This window comes from Salvelinus alpinus, chromosome 5 (assembly GCF_045679555.1).
Source record: "Salvelinus alpinus chromosome 5, SLU_Salpinus.1, whole genome shotgun sequence".
In the NCBI taxonomy this organism is placed as follows: Eukaryota; Metazoa; Chordata; class Actinopteri; order Salmoniformes; family Salmonidae; genus Salvelinus; species Salvelinus alpinus.
Window position 1 is genome coordinate 70,306,033 of NC_092090.1, and position 19,350 is coordinate 70,325,382.

Consider the following 19,350-nt stretch of genomic DNA (forward strand, 5'->3'; position numbering starts at 1 on the left):
CTTGCCATCTGCTAAGAATACATATTCCTATATGTCCCTGCATGCTTCGTCTAGAAGTGTCAGGCCAAGTTGTAACGTTAGTCTTTCAAGACAGCGATGCTCTCTTTGCACAATAAGCACGCATCTTTCCCTGATACCTCAATAAAGAAATATGTCGATGTCCACTCTTGCTGGAACAACCTACATTCATTGTCTATTTTCCTTTTCGTTTAAATCTTTCAAATTTATTTTTGCGCAATTTCTAGCTAGCTACGATTTGTAACTGACGTGTGTGTCAGCTTGTCAGTCACTATGTTCTCGTGCAGTTGTTATTTATACGTGCCTTCAAAATAAATGTCCCACAAGCGGTGGGAGTTAAATCATTACAGAAAGCCGAGTATTCATTGGGCTTTTAATTTGAATAACAAATACGTTATTTAAAAATTGACTATTGCAAATTCTTTATGTGATTTGAGCATGATTTCGCGGGCAGTATTGTATCAGGTCGCATACGGCCCCCGGGCCGGCCTTGGCCCAGGCCTGTTCTAGAAGATGCCAGGTCATTCTGTGTGTTCCTACAGCTTCCAGTGGGCTGCCAGACCCCCCACTACACCTACCCCCGCCTCACTAGAAGTACACAAGCATTTTCTGGTGAGTTCTCAGCTGTCATCGAACCTATTCCTTAAATAGACCATATCAGGACCAGACCATGTTTCAAGGGGGTTACCCATGTCATAACTACAAATAGAGAACAAAAAGATAAACTACTATGCAGTTATTTTAATGACTCAGCATTGGTATGTTGTCATAAAAGCAATGAGACATTTTAACAAATCCGATCCAATGCTAAATGTGAGAATTCAGTGTACAGTTCTCTCAGGGAGTGTCTGTTCTGTGTAGAGTAGACCCCCATCCCTTTTTTAAATGGTCCCACCCTGGTTTTGGCCCACCTCATTGAGATGAGTATAAAGGATGGGTGGGGTTGCACTAGTACTCAAGTGAAAATAAGAGGAGAAGAGAAGAATACACAATCCTGAAAGGTATTATATGGTGCTATTGAGAGACATGTATTGAGTGTACACAGTCTTGAGTGACAAGCTTGCCTTCCAGGGGCTCTAGGACAGGGGACAGCGGACAGGGGACATGGTGATTGTCTATCAGGAGCGATGGAGTGGCTGTCCATTAGAATTATTGTATTAGTGGTAAGGCCCCCACTGGGGTGCAAAACTATGCCCAAATAAGGCATGCGGGGGGGCCATTTAAAGTTAGAGAATGTGCTGGGCCATTTGCTAAAGGGGACTCAGGTAAGGAGACATTGTAGTGAGAATGGTAAGAAGAGTATTATTTTCTTACAATATTATTTTTGTTTGTCATTTTTGGGACAGTGAGGTGTATCACTCATGCTGATTTAGAATTTTGAACTGTGATTATATGTATTTTTCGGAGATCAAAATGAATGGAAACCTTGTCAAGATGATGGTGTTTTAGCTGGCATTCTTCTTGACTTAAATGTGTGTGTGTTTGTTTGTAAAAGTGGTTGTAAAAGTTACAATCTACCAGGAACAGGTGCGTATATTTTTTTACAGCATTGTTCCAGATTCAGAATTGTCTTTTAAATGTATTGTTTCTCTATTAAGTATAGAGATACATGTTCAATTTATAGTGTTAGAAGAGTAATGTAATGTTCCAGAAACATGTGCTGTTTACTCTTTAAGTACCAGTCATTCATTGGCTTTAATGTTCAAGTCATACTGGAACCTGGAACCGGTGAACTACAACTTCTCATTTCCTCACCAGATGGGAGAGATGGTAGATTCAATTCAGTTAAAAGATGAGGGAAACAAGCATTTCCAAGCCGGTGAGGTGGACAAGGCCATTGAGTGCTACACAAAAGCCATCAAGTTGTGCAAAGACAAAAAGGTGCTTGCTGTCATTTACAGGAACAGATCAGCCTGCTTCCTGAAAAAGGTAAACACCTAACCTCAACCACAGGCCTTCATCAAGCAAAAACTGAATTGTTTTATAATTATTACTCCCTGGGTGTGATTTCCTGATCCTCTGATGTTTATGAACACTATTTATTTCTTAGGAAAGCTTCACCAATGCAGCCTCTGATGCCTCCAAAGGTACAGTACCATCTAGTAAATGTTTAGAAATAAACAAGAATTAAAACAAAGTTTTTATTTTGCCATGCTCACTGTCACATAAAATGACAAATAATGGATTATGCTCATACCACAGTGATCTTTTCACTTCAACCCAGACACTTGTATTATTCTCTGCTCTCCAACAGCCATTGACGTGGATGCAACAGACGTCAAAGCCCTGTTCCGGCGGTGCCAGGCTCTGGAGAAGCTGGGCAAGCTGGACATGGCCTTCAAAGACGTCCAGAGGTGTTCCACCATCGAGCCCAAAAACAAGACCTTCCTGGAGACCCTCAGGAGGCTGGGGGCTGAAATCCAAGCCAAGGTCTGCTACCAACTGGGACCATTTAGAAACGAGCCATTGGTTTACTTACTGATAACTATGTGATTATAATATTTGATTGACTTATGAACAAGACATAAAAACACACATTATGGTACTTATCTGCATCTCTCTTTCCCTCTTATGCTCTCTCTCTCTTATGCTCTCTCTCTCTTATGCTCTCTCTCTCTCTCTCTCTCTCCCTCTCTCTCTCTCTCTCTCTCTCTCTCGCTCTCTGTCTACAGCTGAAGACAACCTTCTCCACAGACTCACGGGTTCAGAACATGTTTGACATTCTTCTTGATGAGGAGATGGACAAGGACAAGAAGGAAAAGGTTTGAATGACACCGAAGTAGAGATCAGTTCCATTGATTCCACTTACTGTAATAAGCATGATGCTGTGGTCTTTAATATTTTTACAGTCTGATATCAAATGCAATGTGTGTAACTTTTATGCCAGTATGAATAGTATTTACTTCCCATGTAGGCTGCTAACAACCTGGTGGTTCTGGCCAGAGAAGATGCTGGCGCAGAGAGAATCTTCCAGAACAACGGAGTGCCTCTGCTGCTGGATATGCTTGAGACCGGAAAAGAAGAGATGGTCCTGGCCGCTATCCGCACCTTCGCGGGAATGTGCACTGGACACAAATCACGGGTGAGGGGCAGGTGAAGACAGGGCGGTGCATAAGGGATTCTGTAAGAAGGGGAGCCAATCCTCCCAATTCCTGGTCCTTTGTGACAGATATGGATCCTTTTCAAAGTTTCTATTGTAATGTCTAGCCATAGTCCCCCTTGTGTACACTCAGTTGACCTGTATGTTTGTATCTATACAGACCATGGCCATTATCCACCTGGTGGGCATAGACAAGCTGTGCAGCATCATGGCTGTCGACAATGAGGACATCGCCTTGGCAACTTCCGACCTGTTCCAGTGCATCAACGACTCCCTTACCGGAGGAGACCGGAGGATTTATGGGAAGGAGGAAGCCCTGGTTTTGGGTGAGACATCGACTTACGTTTCTGCATTCCTATCCTGTTTCAGTCAAAAGCCCTACATTTATATACATGTATGTAGTGTTTTTTACCCAATGTGAATTGCCTCAGAATAGCATCTATCAGCTATATAAACACATTGTTGTGTTTTATATTTATTTACGTGTTATATATTTACTTGTTTGTGTTTTATAAACACTTAATAAAACTGGTCTGACCCTTATTCTGTTCCCCTGCAGATGCAAGCAAAGACTTGAAGAGCATCCTGATGGCCCTGCTGGAGATGGTTGCCAGTAAGAAGGTTTCAGGACACGGCAGAGACCAGGCCCTGAACCTGCTGTGCAGGAACGTGCCTCGCAAGGACAAGAAAGACCATGACCACTCCAAGAGCCTCTTCACCATCGACCATGGTGAGCGAGTCGGTTAGCTTTGATCATGATCTGTGACACTAAGTAGACCTTTGATAAATGTTTGTCGTGGAAATTCTTACACAGGGCCACTGATTGTTTATGACACCAAAGACGAGATGAACATTTTCAAGACTGTTTCGTCACAAAGTAAAATTTCCTTCCTCGTTGTTGTTCAACTTAATTTAGGGAAGTTGACATTCATCTGGCTTTGTGAACCCCCCGCCAGGTCTGAAGAAGATCCTGAAGGTGTGTGGCCAGATACCTGACCTCCCAGACCAGCTGCCCATGACGGAGAACACTCAGCTCATCGCCAGCGTGTTGCTTGACAAGCTCTGGGACGACCTCCGCTGTGACCCCGAGAGAGACCATTACAGGGACGTCTGTGACGAGTACATCAAGTGAGTTACATATTAGTAACATAACAGTAACATACGAGTAGCATATCTAATCAGCACTATAGTTGATGATGGTGATGAGTACTAAATCATCTGACTAACATTTATTCCTGACCTCTCCCCACCTCCCTCATCTACCCTTAACCCTACTCTCCCTGACCCTGACTCTCTCCACAGAGGCAAGTTTGACCCCAACGACATGGACAGGAACATCCACGCCATCAACGCTCTGTCAGGCCTGCTGCAGGGGCCATTTGATGTGGGCAACCAGCTGGTGGGTCGCCAGGGCATTATGGAGATGATGGTGGCGCTGTGCGGCTCTGAGCGTGAGGTGGACCAAATGGTCGCCGTGGAAGCGCTGATCCACTCCTCAACGAAGATGAGCCGCGCCTCCTTCATTATCACCAACGGCGTGTCGCTGCTCAAAGACATCTACAAGAAGACCAAGAACGAGAAGATCAAGATCCGTGCGCTGGTGGTGAGTGAGCTGTAGCTTTCCATACTATAGAATAGAAATGTGCTCTTTTGAGGGGTTCATTGATAGTTCTTCATGTTTGATAACGTTACAGTGACTCTTCAGATTGAGCTAAGGGTAACTTTCCCTCCAAGTTCATGAACTCACTGTTTTGTGTGTGTCCCTTTCCCCAGGGTCTGTGTAAGCTGGGCTCAGCAGGTGGAGATGACTATAGTATGAGGCAGTTTGCTGAGGGCTCCACTGAGAAACTGGCCAAGCAATGCAGGAAGTGAGTCTGTTGTTTTGGGTCGGTAGCTTTGAAAGCTTATCTGCCATTACGTAACTTTGTGGTCTTAATATCACTGAAGTATTCATAGACACAGTTGATCACAGACATAACATATTTTATGGACTACAACTATCAGGAGTAATAGAATGTGAACATATCTGTACCCTTAAACTTGACTAATTACACACCAAGTCCAGACAATTACGACTCTTTATCTGGATAATTATGGGCTATTTGTATTGACATATTGACGTGTTTCAGCTGCAGAGAGAACAATATTATATTCCCTCAGTGTGATTTAGAAATGGCTTCCCATGGTCATAATCTCAAGATGGAGGACCATTTCCTGTTAGCCCGGTTCCCTGTTAACTCTCTACCTGTGTGTCAGGTGGTTGTGTAACTCTGCCATGGACACAAAGACCAGGAAGTGGGCTATAGAAGGTCTGGCCTACCTGACCCAAGACGCTGATGTAAAGGATGACTTTGTTGAGGACGAGCCTGCCATGAAAGCCATGTTTGAACTGGCCACGGTAGGTACTGTACTATTAAAGACAGAGCAGAGACCCAACTCATAGAACATGACAGGAGCATAGTGGCATTAAAGGGTGCATATGGGACCTGGAGGAGAGTACCTAACTTCGCTCTTCCCTGTTGCCCTGTGATACAGTCTAAAGATAAGACCATCCTGTATGCTGTGGCCTGTACCCTGGTCAACTGCACCAACAGCTATGAGAAGAAAGACATCATGCCTGAGCTGGTTCAGCTGGCCAAGTTCTCCAAGCAGCATGTCCCTGAGCAGCACCCCAAGGTAAGATAAGAGAAAGACACAGGCCTCCCCCTGTTTGTCCAGCAGGCAGAACTGTACAACAAGTTTGCATAGTCAACTTACGCACAGCTCTGACACACACACCAGACATGCCACCAGTTGTCTTTTCAATGCCCCCAAATGCAGAACAAATTCAAGAAAGCATACATTATATAGAGCCATTATTGCATGAAACTCCCTTCCATCACCAATTGCTCAAATGAACAGAGAACCTGGTTTCAAAGAACAGATAAAGCAACACCTCACGTAACAACGCCTCTCCCCTATTTGACCAAGATATTTTGTGTGTATGTATTGATGTGTAGGCTATGTGTGCCGTAATTAAATGTATATAGTTCTGTCCTTGAGCTGTTGTTGTCTATTAATGTTCTGTATTATGTCATGTTTCATGTTCTGTGTGGACCCCAGGAAGAGTAGCTGCGGCTTTCGCAACAGCTAATGGGGATCCTAATAAAAAAACACATACCAAACAAGTCGTCCTTATTTATATCAGGAAATAACTGGACACCAAGTCACTGTAAACTAAACTAGTATAAAGGCTATATACATGTGACTATGCTGCTCTCTACTGTCAGCAAAGTTTAATATTTGTATTTTGAGGTCCTAGGTATATTGACTGAGGGAGGTGCTGACAATACACACGCTTCTCTGCCCTTAGGACAAGAAGGATTTCATCCAGAAGAGAGTGAAGAGGATGCTAAAGGGAGGGGTCATCTCAGCTCTCACTGTCATGGTGAAAGCTGACAACCTTCTCCTGACTGACCAGACCAAAGAGATGCTGGCAAGGTGAGCAACCTGGGACTGTACTAGGCTCGAACATTTAGCTGTCACAGACATTCTTATCCAGAGCCAACCTACAGTCAGTACACGCAATAAGCAATGCTGCAGAACAAATCAGATTGAAATCAATGGTGTTTGCTTTCATCCGCAGAGTGTTCCTTGCCTTGGCAGATGATGCCAAAAACCGTGGCACGATTTGCGCCCATGGAGGGGGCAAGGTGAGTGACAGACACAACAGACTCATCAGATTCTCCGTTCTAGAATCATCACTATTTCAACCTATAACCAGCCTTACATTTGATGTATTACCCTTATCTAACCAGTGGATTTCTGACTGTCTGAACCTCTGATCTCTTGTGGTGTGATCCCCAGGCTCTGATCCCATTGGCTCTGGAGGGATCAGCTATAGGGAAAATAAGGGCCTCCCACGCCCTGGCCAAGATTGCTGCTGTGTCCAACCCAGAGATTGCCTTCCCAGGAGAGAGGGTAAGAAGCTGTCTGACCACTTCCTGTGACGTGGGGGAGAGGGTGTGGGCTCTTTCTCATTCTGCTTCCTGCTCTCTTTCTCTCTTACCCTACCTCCCTCACCCTGCCTTGTCATCTCTCTCTCTGACAGATCTATGAGGTGGTGCGTCCTCTGGTCAGCCTGTTGCACCCTGAGAGAGACGGGGTGCAGAACTACGAGGCACTTCTGAGTCTCACCAACTTGGCTGGTCTCAACGACAAACTGAGGTGAGGCCTGTTAATTTACCAACCACACCACAGTATGTATAACCCAACTAAACACCTGAGACTATTACAGATGATTCAACAATCACTATAAGGTAATAGATGTGTGAGAGGACAAGTGTTCAAGAAGTTTGTCAAAATAAATATGACTCTAAACAGAAAACAGCTGTGAGCTCAGATATGCTCTGGGAACATTCCAGTTGTTTTAGTTTTCACTGTTGCTGCCAGAGCGTTTTGAGTGGAGGAGATGAGATGGTTGCTGCCAGAGTTTTTAGTGGAGGAGATGAAACGTGTGCTGCTAGAGCGTTTTGAGTGGAGGAGATGAGATGGTTGCTGCTAGAGCGTTTTGAGTGGAGGAGATGAGATGGTTGCTGCTAGAGCGTTTTGAGTGGAGGAGATGAGACGGTTGCTGCCAGAGCGTTTTGAGTGGAGGAGATGAGATGGTTGCTGCTAGAGCGTTTTGAGTGGAGGAGATGAGACGGTTGCTGCCAGAGCGTTTTGAGTGGAGGAGATGAGATGGTTGCTGCTAGAGCGTTTTGAGTGGAGGAGATGAGACGGTTGCTGCCAGAGCGTTTTGAGTGGAGGAGATGAGATGGTTGCTGCTAGAGCGTTTTGAGTGGAGGAGATGAGATGGTTGCTGCTAGAGCGTTTTGAGTGGAGGAGATGAGACGGTTGCTGCCAGAGCGTTTTGAGTGGAGGAGATGAGACAGTTGCTGCCAGAGTTTTGAGTGGAGGAGATGAGACGGTTGCTGCCAGAGCGTTTTGAGTGGAGGAGATGAGACGGTTGCTGCCAGAGTTTTGAGTGGAGGAGATGAGACGGTTGCTGCCAGAGCGTTTTTAGTGGAGGAGATGAGACGGTTGCTGCCAGAGCGTTTCGAGTGGAGGAGATGAGACGGTTGCTGCCAGAGCGTTTTTAGTGGAGGAGATGAGACGGTTGCTGCCAGAGTTTTGAGTGGAGGAGATGAGACGGTTGCTGCCAGAGCGTTTTTAGTGGAGGAGATGAGACGGTTGCTGCCAGAGCATTTTGAGTGGAGGAGATGAGACGGTTGCTGCCAGAGTTTTGAGTGGAGGAGATGAGACGGTTGCTGCCAGAGCGTTTTGAGTGGAGGAGATGAGACGGTTGCTGCCAGAGCGTTTTGAGTGGAGGAGATGAGACGGTTGCTGCCAGAGCATTTTGAGTGGAGGAGATGAGACGGTTGCTGCCAGAGCGTTTTGAGTGGAGGAGATGAGACGGTTGCTGCCAGAGCGTTTTTAGTGGAGGAGATGAGACGGTTGCTGCCAGAGTTTTGAGTGGAGGAGATGAGACGGTTGCTGCCAGAGCGTTTTGAGTGGAGGAGATGAGACGGTTGCTGCCAGAGCATTTTGAGTGGAGGAGATGAGACGGTTGCTGCCAGAGCGTTTTGAGTGGAGGAGATGAGACGGTTGCTGCCAGAGCATTTTGAGTGGAGGAGATGAGACAGTTGCTGCCAGAGCGTTTTTAGTGGAGGAGATGAGACGTTTGTGTGATTTCTTAACTCTTTCTTCCCATCCTTCACGGCTCCAGAGTGAAGATCCTGAAAGAGAAGGCTCTCCCTGAGATTGAGCAGTACATGTTTGAAGACCATGATCATATCAGACAGGCAGCCACAGAGTGCATGTGCAACCTGGTGACGTGCAAAGAGGTGAGAGGACACCCCTCAATCTTAGGGAACAGTGTCATCACATACTGTGTGTTGTGTGTGTGCAGGTAACAAACATGTCACCCAGTGTAACTAACGTCACCATTGTGTGTTCAGGTGCAGGATCGGTACCTGGAGGATGGGAATGATAGGCTGAAGCTGCTGGTGCTGATGTGTGCTGAGGACGATGAAAAGCTCCAGAGAGCTGCAGCTGGAGCACTGGCCATGCTCACTGCCGCCCAGAAGAAACTGTGCACCAAGATGACCCTGGTGGTATGTCTGTCTGGTTGCATTCACACTAGTACACTCACCTTGGGGTGACCCAAAGGCAGTTCCTGTGCAAAGATATTAACTGATTTGAACTGACGAATTGTCCCAATCAATCACAACGCTGTATCATCACAACATCGATTTATAGTTGTGACCAATCAATATGTATCATGACAACAATGTCTAGTTATGGGTTACGTAATCAATATGTATAATCACAACACTGAATATAGTTATATGTTAATACATTTGTATCATCACAACACTGATTTATAGTTATACTTATTCAAAATGTATGGTGAGGCCTCATCCACTTCATCACTTTGACTGACCAGTGTTTTCTCGGTTCACTCCGCAGACTTTGCAGTGGATGGAGATCCTTCAGAGGCTCATTCTCCATGACCAGCCCCAGATCCAGCACAGAGGCCTGGTGATTGTGTACAACATACTGAACTCGGACGACAACGAGCTAGCCAAGAAGCTGATCGAGAGCGAGATCCTGGAGATCCTGACAGTGATTGGCAAAGCAATGGACAACCCCAAGAGGCAGCTTGTGATCGATGTGGCACGCACCTGCCTGGTCAAGGCCATGGACCTCGGCCTCATCAAGCCATTCACAACCCCTTCTTAAAGCAGTGTTTCTTAAGCTTTTTATAGTACTACGGACTGGCTTGCAATGGACCTACTCCCTTAAAGGCGCAACCCAATCAACCAGAAACAAATCACACAGAAATAAGAACATGTTTGACAGTTCCATTTTAGTCCAATGAGTGTGTATATTTGGTGGGTACACTTGCAAACGCCCATACCCCTCACTGCCCACAGTCCTCCCAAAGTGTCAGGCCGACACTTGTTACAGTACATTGGACTTACAGTTTGTGCCTTTTAATGAAAACTGCAACGTGTGAGCTAATTACAGTCTGCCTAACTTGCTGATCAGATACACCCCATAGATTGAGGTCCAGAGACTGAAGATTGAGAAACTCTGTGTTGAGTGTAGGCCTATGGACAGGGAGGCCAGGAGATGGGACTGATGGTGCACCTGAACAGCCACCTATCATGAAATCAGAGACAGTACAAATTAATTTCTTGAATTTTTATTTCGAATTTTCAGAAAGAAAACACCACGTGAACGTTTAACAATTTATTAGAAAAGATAACAATGCCTGTCTTGGCATTAGAGCTCTGTCCTGCAGAGTAGCTCACTGCCAGAGCCAAGCGTCATATGAATGTTATAATAGAACTATAGGCAGTAAGCACGATATGCTATATCAAATCCCCCCCCGACGGAAGAAACACAGAACCCACAGGTGGAGGCTGGGGTGGTGGTGGTGGGATATCAGAAACAGCAAGCATAGCGAGTAACAGCTAGTTACAGCAGCAAGAGACATCAGCGCATGAGAGCGTGTGACATCCAGCATTGGGGAAGCATGTGCAGAACTGGTCGACTTCAATAGACCGCATGTAATTAATGGGAATCCAATTGGTGCAATATCCGCTGATGCGATCAGCTGAAGCCACCACACTCATGTTTCCCTTCTGAACGGCTACACTTTATCTAGATCTTTTTGTAAGTTAAGTAGAGTTTATTTGTGTGGATGAGAGGTGTTTGTTTAATGTTATTTGTATGTTACACTTATTAAGGATAAAGATGACAATTTTGACTATTGTCTACTTTGATTTTAGTGGACAATTTTATTCTACTGTTTGTCAGTACAGCCTAGTATGCTTTTCGACAAAGGACATTGGTCATGACTGTTTTTGATAAGCAGTTAAAACAGTCACATGGGCAAAATATATATTCTTTTAAGGTTTGGACTTTTGCAGCAAGAAGAAGACGAAAGCATTTGTTCAATCTGCAGCCCATGAAAGCAAAGTTGTCTGGCTGAAGCGAAACGGAAGAAATGGGCAGGGCTGTCGGCATCCAGTGACCATGAAGTGGGAGTGGCATTTTCATTTCCATCCACTGTGCTCACTTGTTTTTGAACAACAGAGATTGAAGAGGATGTGAGACACCCCATCAGTTTTTTTTTCTGTTTCAATGAAAGTCCATTAACTAAGTAGACCAGACACAACTGCTATTGCATTGGTGTCTATGGGAGACACCCAGTTAAGTAGTCTGGAACTGCCAATTTATTTCAATGGTAAAAAGCCTGAGTGAAATATTTTCAATTATCTACCATCTTGGTATACAGCTTATGTCAGAATTGACCTCCAGGTGGCCCTTACCCCCCAAAAATAAGACTTCCATCTTGATGACTTCCAGAAAAAGAGACTTGATGAGCAAATAGCCTCACACAGATTTTGATGTGTGTGTGTATTTTTGCATGTGCAGTAAGCCCACAGGCTGATTCTTTCCTCCTTTCTTGGCAGAGATCTCAGAAAAGGTTCAATTGTAAACCCGCGACCCAAATTGATCACGTAGAATGTACACTGAGTGTACAAAACATTAGGAACACAGACTGACCAGGTGAAAGCTATGGTCCTTATTGATGTTACTTGTTAAATCCACTTAAATCAGTGTAGATGAAGGGGAGGAGACAGGTTAAAGAAGGATTTTTAAGCCTTGAGACATGGATTGTGTATGTGTGCCATCCAGAGGGTGAATGGGCAAGACAAAATATTTAAGTGCCTTTTAACTGGGTATGGTAGTACGTGCCAGACGCACCGGTTTGAGTCAAGAAGTGCAATGCTGTTAGGTTTTTCACGCTCAACAGTTTCCCGTGTGTATCAAGAATGGTCCACCACCTTAAAGGCATCCAGCCAACTTGACACAACTGTGGGAAGCATTAGTCAACATCCCTGTGGAATGCTTTCGACACTTTTTAGAGTCTATCCCCCGACGAATTGAGGCTGCTCTGAGGGCAAAAGGGGGTGCAACTCAATATTTTAATGTTTTGTACACTCTGTGTATATGCCATATCTCACATCAGGCCTTCCGAATAAAGTAATGTTTGCTGTGACACGTTTATTTTTTCCGTAGGTGTGTATTATTCCACAAAGTTCTATCTAGCGCTGCTGTGAGGGGGAGGAGCGCATAACCTTGTGATGTAGCGCCAAAGATTGTCTATTATATTGACAAGATATACATGTGACCGCTCTAACAAAGGAAATACATGTCCTCAAAGATGGCAGGCATGCGGAAGGAGGCGAGATCAGGTGGGACCATTCTAGCCAATGAGAGTGCAGATACGATTGAAAACAACAGGCCAGCGAGATAGAGGACTCATCTTTGTATCTGTTCCATTATAGCGTCTGTGACAGCATTGGCAGTGCCATTGAGCCTAACTCCATTTTGAAGTAGATGCATGCCAGCAAAGCCACTACACAGCACAACACTAAACAATACATTAACTGCACTATAATGGTGACAAATGGTACCCACAAACTGTTAGGGCCTACATAAAGCTGTCCCAACAGAAAAGCTTTCTTTTCAGCACCATGGAGTGAATCCTTACCACTGCTACACTTGGCTATCAGCAGATACTTATCTAGCAGCGAAGCAGTTAATTCAGCCTCATCTACTGCCTTTTAAAAAACATAACTGGTATTTTTTTTCATTAAATTTAACCTTTATTTAACTAGGCAAGTCAGTTAAGAAAAAAATCTTATTTACAATGACAGCCTACACCAGCCAAACCCAGATGACACTGGACCAATTGTGCACCGCCCTATGGGACTCCCAATCACGGCCGGTTGTGATATAGCCTGGATTTGAACCAGGGTGTCTGTAGTGACCCCTCTAGCACTGAGATGCAGAGCCTTAGACTGCTGCGCCACTCGGGAGCTATGGCTGACTTGCGTAAACAAATGTGGTTTCTACTGACAATTGAGAGGTACAAACTATGGCATAAGGGAATGACGAGCAGATTAGAGGCAATCCGTAATTTCGATTAAGACATTAATGAGCGAGCTAGGACGGACGTAGTCAATATAATTATTTGTTCAGCACTTTTGAAATGTATAGTGACAGAATTCAGAACATGGGCCATTCTTACAGTATTCTCCCTGTACACCAAGTCAGAACTGTAGGCTGTGTTAAGAGGGGGAAAAGGACCAAATTATTAGGGTGAGACATATGGGCTACTAACAGCTTACTACACAACATACACTTAGTATTAAGTGTATGTTGTGTTTAACACTACACACTACACAGAAAATGTTTTCACTAGTCTGGCATATGTTTCTAGATTCTCATTAAAGTAGATATATCAATCAATCAAATGTATTTACATCAGCTGATGTCACAAAGTGCTATACAGAAACCCCAAACAGCAAGAAATGCAGATGTAGAAGTACGGTGGCTAGGAAAAACTCCCTAGAAAGGCAGGAACCTAGGAAGAAAGCTAGAGAGGAACCAGGCTCTGATGGGTGGCCAGTCCTCTTCTGGCTGTGCCGGGTGGAGATTATAACAGTACATGACCAAGATGTTAAAATGTTCATAGATGACCAGCAGGGTCAAATAATAATAATAATAGTGCTTGTAGAGGGTGCAACAGGTCAGCAACTCAGGAGTAAATGTCAGTATGCTTTTCATAGCCTGTCATTCAGAGTTAGAGACAGCAGGTGCGGTAGAGAGAGAGAGTCAAAAACAGCAGGTCCAGGACAAGGTAGCACATCTGGTGAACAGGTCAGGGTTCCATAGCCGCAGGCAGAACAGTTGAAACTGGAGCAGCAGCACGACCAGGTGGACTTGGGACATCAAAGAGTCATCAGGCCAGGTAGTCCTGAGGCATGGTCCTAGGGCTCAGGTCCTCTGAGAGAAGAGAGAGAGAGAGGCGTATGACATTTGAAATGTCTTTATTCTTTTGGAACTTCTGTGAGTGTAATGTTTACTGTTAATTTTTATTGTTTATTTCCCTTTTGTTTATTATCTACTTCACCTGATTTGGCAATGTTAAAATATGTTTCCCATGCCAATAAAGCCCCTTGAATTGAATTGAGAGAGAGAGAGAATTAGAGGGAGCATACTTAAATTCACACAGGACACCGGATAAGACAGGAGAAATACTCCAGATATAACAGACTGACCCTAGCCCCTGACACATAAACTACTGCAGCATAAATACTGGAGGCTGAGACAGGATGGATCGGGAGACACTGTGGCCCCGTCTGACGATACCCGCGGACAGGGCCAACCAGGCAGGATATAACCCCACCCACTTTGCCAAAGCACAGCCCCCACACCACCAGAGTGATATCTTCAAACCACCAACTTACTACCCTGAGACAAGGCTGAGTATAGCCCACGAAGATCTCCCCCACGGCACAAACCCCTCCTAGGTACAGCATAGAAGAGCATCAGTAAGCCAGTGACTCAGCCCCCGTAATAGGGTTAGAGGCAGAGAATCCCAGTGGAGAGAGGGGAACCGGCCAGGCAGAGACAGCAAGGACGGTTCGTCGCTCCAGTGTCTTTCCGTTCACCTTCACACCCCTGGGCCAGACTACACTCAATCATAGGACCTACTGAAGAGATGAGTCTTCAATAAAAACATAAAGGTCGAGACCGGGTCTGCGTCTCTCACATGGATAGGCAGACCATTCCATAAAATTTGAGCTCTATAGGAGAAAGCCCTGCCTCCAGCTGTTTGCTTAGAAATTATAGGGACAGTAAGGAGGCATGCGTCTTGTGACCATAACGTACGTGTAGGTATGTACAGCATAGATGTGCTTATTGCTAAAATAATGTATAAATTCTTTCTCAGTTTTAGTTCTGCTAGTGCTGTTGGAGCTGGAGTTTTCTTTTGGAGGCAGTTTGTTGTTATCAGTACACATAATTGCTTGATAGGCCTATACAGGATCTTAATTTGACCACCGTGTTGCTGGAGAAATGTTCCGGCGCTGCATGGAATGAAAGCTTGTAGTTTATTAGAGGTTTAAAAATGCTAATGTTTGTAATTTCCACTTTCAATTAAAAAATGTATCAACCCATACAGAAATATCCATTAATTATAATCCACATAGTAATTCACATTTCCTGTTAATGCAGGATTATTTTCCTGCTGTGAGAAACTGATCAAATTAAGATCTTATACAGTGGTGCAAAAAAGTATTTAGTCAGCCACCAATTGTGCAAGTTCTCCCACTTAAAAAGATGAGAGAGGCCTGTAATTTTCATCATAGGTACACTTCAGCTATGACAGACAAAATGAGAAAAAAAAATCCAAAAAATCACATTGTAGGATTTTTTATGAATTTATTTGCAAATTATGGTGGAAAATAAGTATTTGGTCACCTACAAACAAGCAAGATTTCTGGCTCTCACAGACCTGTAACTTCTTCTTTAAGAGGCTCCTCTGTCCTCCACTCGTTACCTGTATTAATGGCACCTGTTTGAACTTGTTATCAGTATAAAAGACACCTGTCCACAACCTCAAACAGTCACACTCCAAACTCCACTATGGCCAAGACCAAAGAGCTGTCAAAGGACACCAGAAACAAAATTGTAGACCTGCACCAGGCTGGGAAGACTGAATCTGCAATAGGTAAGCAGCTTGGTTTGAAGAAATCAACTGTGGGAGCAATTATTAGGAAATGGAAGACATACAAGACCACTGATAATCTCCCTCGGTCTGGGGCTCCACGCAAGATCTCACCCTGTGGGGTCAAAATGATCACAAGAACGGTGAGCAAAAATCCCAGAACCACACGGGGGGACCTAGTGAATGACCTGCAGAGAGCTGGGACCAAAGTAACAAAGCCTACCATCAGTAACACACTACGCCGCCAGAGACTCAATCCTGCAGTGCCAGACGTGTCCCCCTGCTTAAGCCAGTACATGTCCAGGCCCGTCTGAAGTTTGCTAGAGAGCATTTGGATGATCCAGAAGAAGATTGGGAGAATGTCATATGGTCAGATGAAACCAAAATATAACTTTTTGGTAAAAACTCAACTCGTTGTGTTTGGAGGACAAAGAATGCTGAGTTGCATCCAAAGAACACCATACCTACTGTGAAGCATGGGGGTGGAAACATCATGCTTTGGGGCTGTTTTTCTGCAAAGGGACCAGGACGACTGATCCGTGTAAAGGAAAGAATGAATGGGGCCATGTATCGTGAGATTTTGAGTGAAAACCTCCTTCCATCAGCAAGGGCATTGAAGATGAAACGTGGCTGGGTCTTTCAGCATGACAATGATTCCAAACACACCGCCCGGGCAACGAAGGAGTGGCTTCGTAAGAAGCATTTCAAGGTCCTGGAGTGGCCTAGCCAGTCTCCAGATCTCAACCCCATAGAAAATCTTTGGAGGGAGTTGAAAGTCCGTGTTGCCCATCAACAGCCCCAAAACATCACTGCTCTAGAGGAGATCTGCATGGAGGAATGGGCCAAAATACCAGCAACAGTGTGTGAAAACCTTGTGAAGACTTACAGAAAACGTTTGACCTCTGTCAATGCCAACAAAGGGTATATAACAAAGTATTGAGATAAACTTTTGTTATTGACCAAATACTTATTTTCCACCATAATTTGCAAATAAATTCATAAAAAATCCTACAATGTGATTTTCTGGATTTTTTTTTCTCATTTTGTCTGTCATAGTTGAAGTGTACCTATGATGAAAATTACAGGCCTCTCTCATCTTTTTAAGTGGGAGAACTTGCACAATTGGTGGCTGACTAAATACTTTTTTGCCCCACTGTAGCTGGATAGGTGTCTCGGATGACATCTCCATTAACGTTAGCGGAACGTTCCAGTAATGTTTTCTCAGAACTAATTTAATTGAATCCAGACATGATTGCTGAAGAATGTTTAGGGAACGTTACTGGAACAATCATGTAATAACGTCACACTATAACTTTATGAGAGTCGTTATAGGTGTTTTTAATAATGTGTCCATCAACATTACCAGAACCTTCCCGCAATGTTTTCTCAGAACCATTTCTATTGCTCTTACATTTTGTTGCGACACTATGTTCTAAAACCATTACTGTTACATTGTGTTATTACATTACCTAGAGTACATTCCATCGAAATATATACTGCTGTTATTTTACATGGGTATTCATTCAGCATGCATTATGATGTTCTCTGCAGAGACAAAAGAGCAGCAGGGTACATGATAAAGAATATAACTTGGATGGGACTAGCTGTCTCTCCATAATATCACTCCTTTGCTATCTCCTGAGTTCATTCTGTGATTTACACCTCCATACTCTCTCTTAATTTCTTCTTCCATACTTTAAACCCCAGAACCCAGATGTGCAGAACCTCAAATGAGCAGGAGCCACTGAAAGGGAATGCTGCTCCTACAAAAGATGATGGAGCCCTTCTGAATGGGAATGCTGCACAAATGAAAAGGGATGCTGCCTCTCTGACTGGAATTTATACAAAGAAGACTTCTAAAAGGTACAGTGGCAAGAAAAAGTATGAGAACTGTCGTAGCTGAATCAGAATTAGTTAGGTAATATAGATAAATAACATGTTTTATGTACTTTATACTTGTCATTAGAATGTCTTCTTTTGGACTATACTGTTGGCAGTTGCATTTTCCTTTCTCCTCTAGGGAAAAGTCACTTGGGGCCCAGAGAGGGTAGAGGTCAGGCTTGTCTTTTACATGTCTGGTAATAGGCAGAATATCAGAAAGGGAGAAGTCAGGTTTGAACATTGTCTTCATAATGTATATATTTGTGAAACCATGTGAAGGGCTCCACTATGTCTGTACTCCAGTCATTCCCTCATTTTCCCATTGGGGGGAGGAGTATGGCAGTGTCTGGAACCATTGTATGTCCCCTCTGATGTTGCACTTATCTTTCATAGTATATGACCTAGAGGCTCACTCCCCTCCGTGAGCTTGTACAGGAGGGGGTGTATTTGAGATGGGGGTATCTAGAATTGACAATTGATATATGCCATTGGATGAGGTAATGTTTTGGTACTAAGAAGTACCAAGAACGAGAAGTAGAACCTCGTCTAAGAGACCAAACTGAACGATAATTTATAGCTAATGCTATCTGGCTATGGGATACTCCTCTCTAAAGTAAAAGGCCCTTTGTGAAGTTCCTAAGATCTGTGGTTCGTCATGTGAGTTGAGAGGGGTGTATCTTGGCTATAAAAGATACTAAGTATTCTTTTGTAAGCACTCTCAGAGAATTCATTTATAGACACTGAATTGATCTGAGAGTCAAAGGGCTATGGTGAAGCTCATATAATTAAAGATGGAGTTTAAAATATAACTGACTTGTGTGTGGTTTGTAAACTCTCCTCGTTTAGTAATACAGGAAATTACCACGACAGAACCCTTTGGAATAACCTGGATTTCTGATTTTCATCTAAGTCACAACAATTGACAAACATAGTGTGCTTAAATAATAACACACAAATTATTTTATTTTTCCTGTCTATATTGAATACATAATTTCAACATTCAGTGTAGAGTGGAAAAAATATGTGAACCCCTAGGCTAATGACCTCCAAAAGCTAATTGGAGTCAGGGGTCAGCTAACCTGGAGTCCAATCAATGAGACGAAATTGGAGATGTTGGTTAGAGCTGCCTTGCCCCATAAAAAACACTCACAAATTTTGAGCTTGCTATTCACAAGAATCATTGCCTGATGTGAACCATGCCTCGAACAAAAGAGATCTCAGAAGACCTAAGTTTAAGAATTGTTAACTTGCATAAAGCTGGAAAGGGTTACAAAAGTATCTCTAAAATCCTTGATGTTCATCAGTCCACGGTAAGACCAATTGTCTATAAATGGAGAAAGTTCAGCACTGTTGCTACTCTCCCTAGGAGTGTCCTGTTGCATCACCCAACTTCTGTTGAGCTTCAATTGGCAGACAGGTAGCCTAACATTCTCCTGCAAACTGTCTTGATAAACTTGGGAATGGGTTTTTATGTCGATGATAGCAAGCTGTCCAGGTGCTGAGGCAGCAAAGCAGCCCCAAACCATGATGCTCTCTCCACCATACTTTACAGTTGGGATGAGGTTTTGATGTTGTTGTGCTGTGCATTTTTTTCTCCACAGATAGTGTTGTGTGTTCCTTCCAAACAACTCAACTGTAGTTTCATCTGTCCACAGAATATTTTGCCAGTAGCGCTGTAGAACATTGAGGTGCACTTTTGCAAACTTCAGACGTGCAGCAAGTCAGAGTCCTGACCTCA

The 19,350-nt window shown here is 43.9% G+C and overlaps 1 protein-coding gene across 2 annotated transcripts; it reads left to right on the forward strand.

The window, feature by feature from the left end:
- Nucleotides 1-955: 955 nt before the first annotated feature.
- LOC139576650 (protein unc-45 homolog B-like) lies at nt 956-12,218 on the forward strand. 2 transcript variants are annotated; one of them, XM_071402962.1, is made up of 20 exons: nt 956-1,019; nt 1,777-1,947; nt 2,069-2,105; nt 2,273-2,448; nt 2,691-2,780; nt 2,933-3,100; nt 3,279-3,444; nt 3,678-3,848; nt 4,075-4,246; nt 4,421-4,721; nt 4,892-4,986; nt 5,375-5,516; nt 5,654-5,794; nt 6,471-6,598; nt 6,744-6,810; nt 6,965-7,078; nt 7,209-7,324; nt 8,865-8,982; nt 9,097-9,252; nt 9,608-12,218. In XM_071402962.1, the coding sequence occupies exons 2-20, from the start codon at nt 1,777-1,779 to the stop codon at nt 9,878-9,880; spliced, it is 2,802 nt and encodes a 933-aa protein (XP_071259063.1). In that variant the 5' UTR covers nt 956-1,019; the 3' UTR covers nt 9,881-12,218. The 2 variants fall into 2 exon arrangements, with proteins under 2 accessions (XP_071259063.1, XP_071259062.1); XM_071402961.1 differs by lacking the exon at nt 956-1,019 and having other exon boundaries at nt 1,035-1,947.
- Nucleotides 12,219-19,350: the final 7,132 nt, after the last annotated feature.

Excerpts from the sequence above, each read along its gene's own strand:
- LOC139576650 (XM_071402961.1), top strand. The coding sequence starts at position 1,717 with ATGTTCAAGTCATACTGGAACCTGGAACCGGTGAACTACAACTTCTCA. Across the intron at positions 4,247-4,420 it reads GTCTGTGACGAGTACATCAA|AGGCAAGTTTGACCCCAACG; the intron begins GTGAGTTACATA and ends CTCTCTCCACAG. Across the intron at positions 6,599-6,743 it reads ACCAAAGAGATGCTGGCAAG|AGTGTTCCTTGCCTTGGCAG; the intron begins GTGAGCAACCTG and ends TTTCATCCGCAG.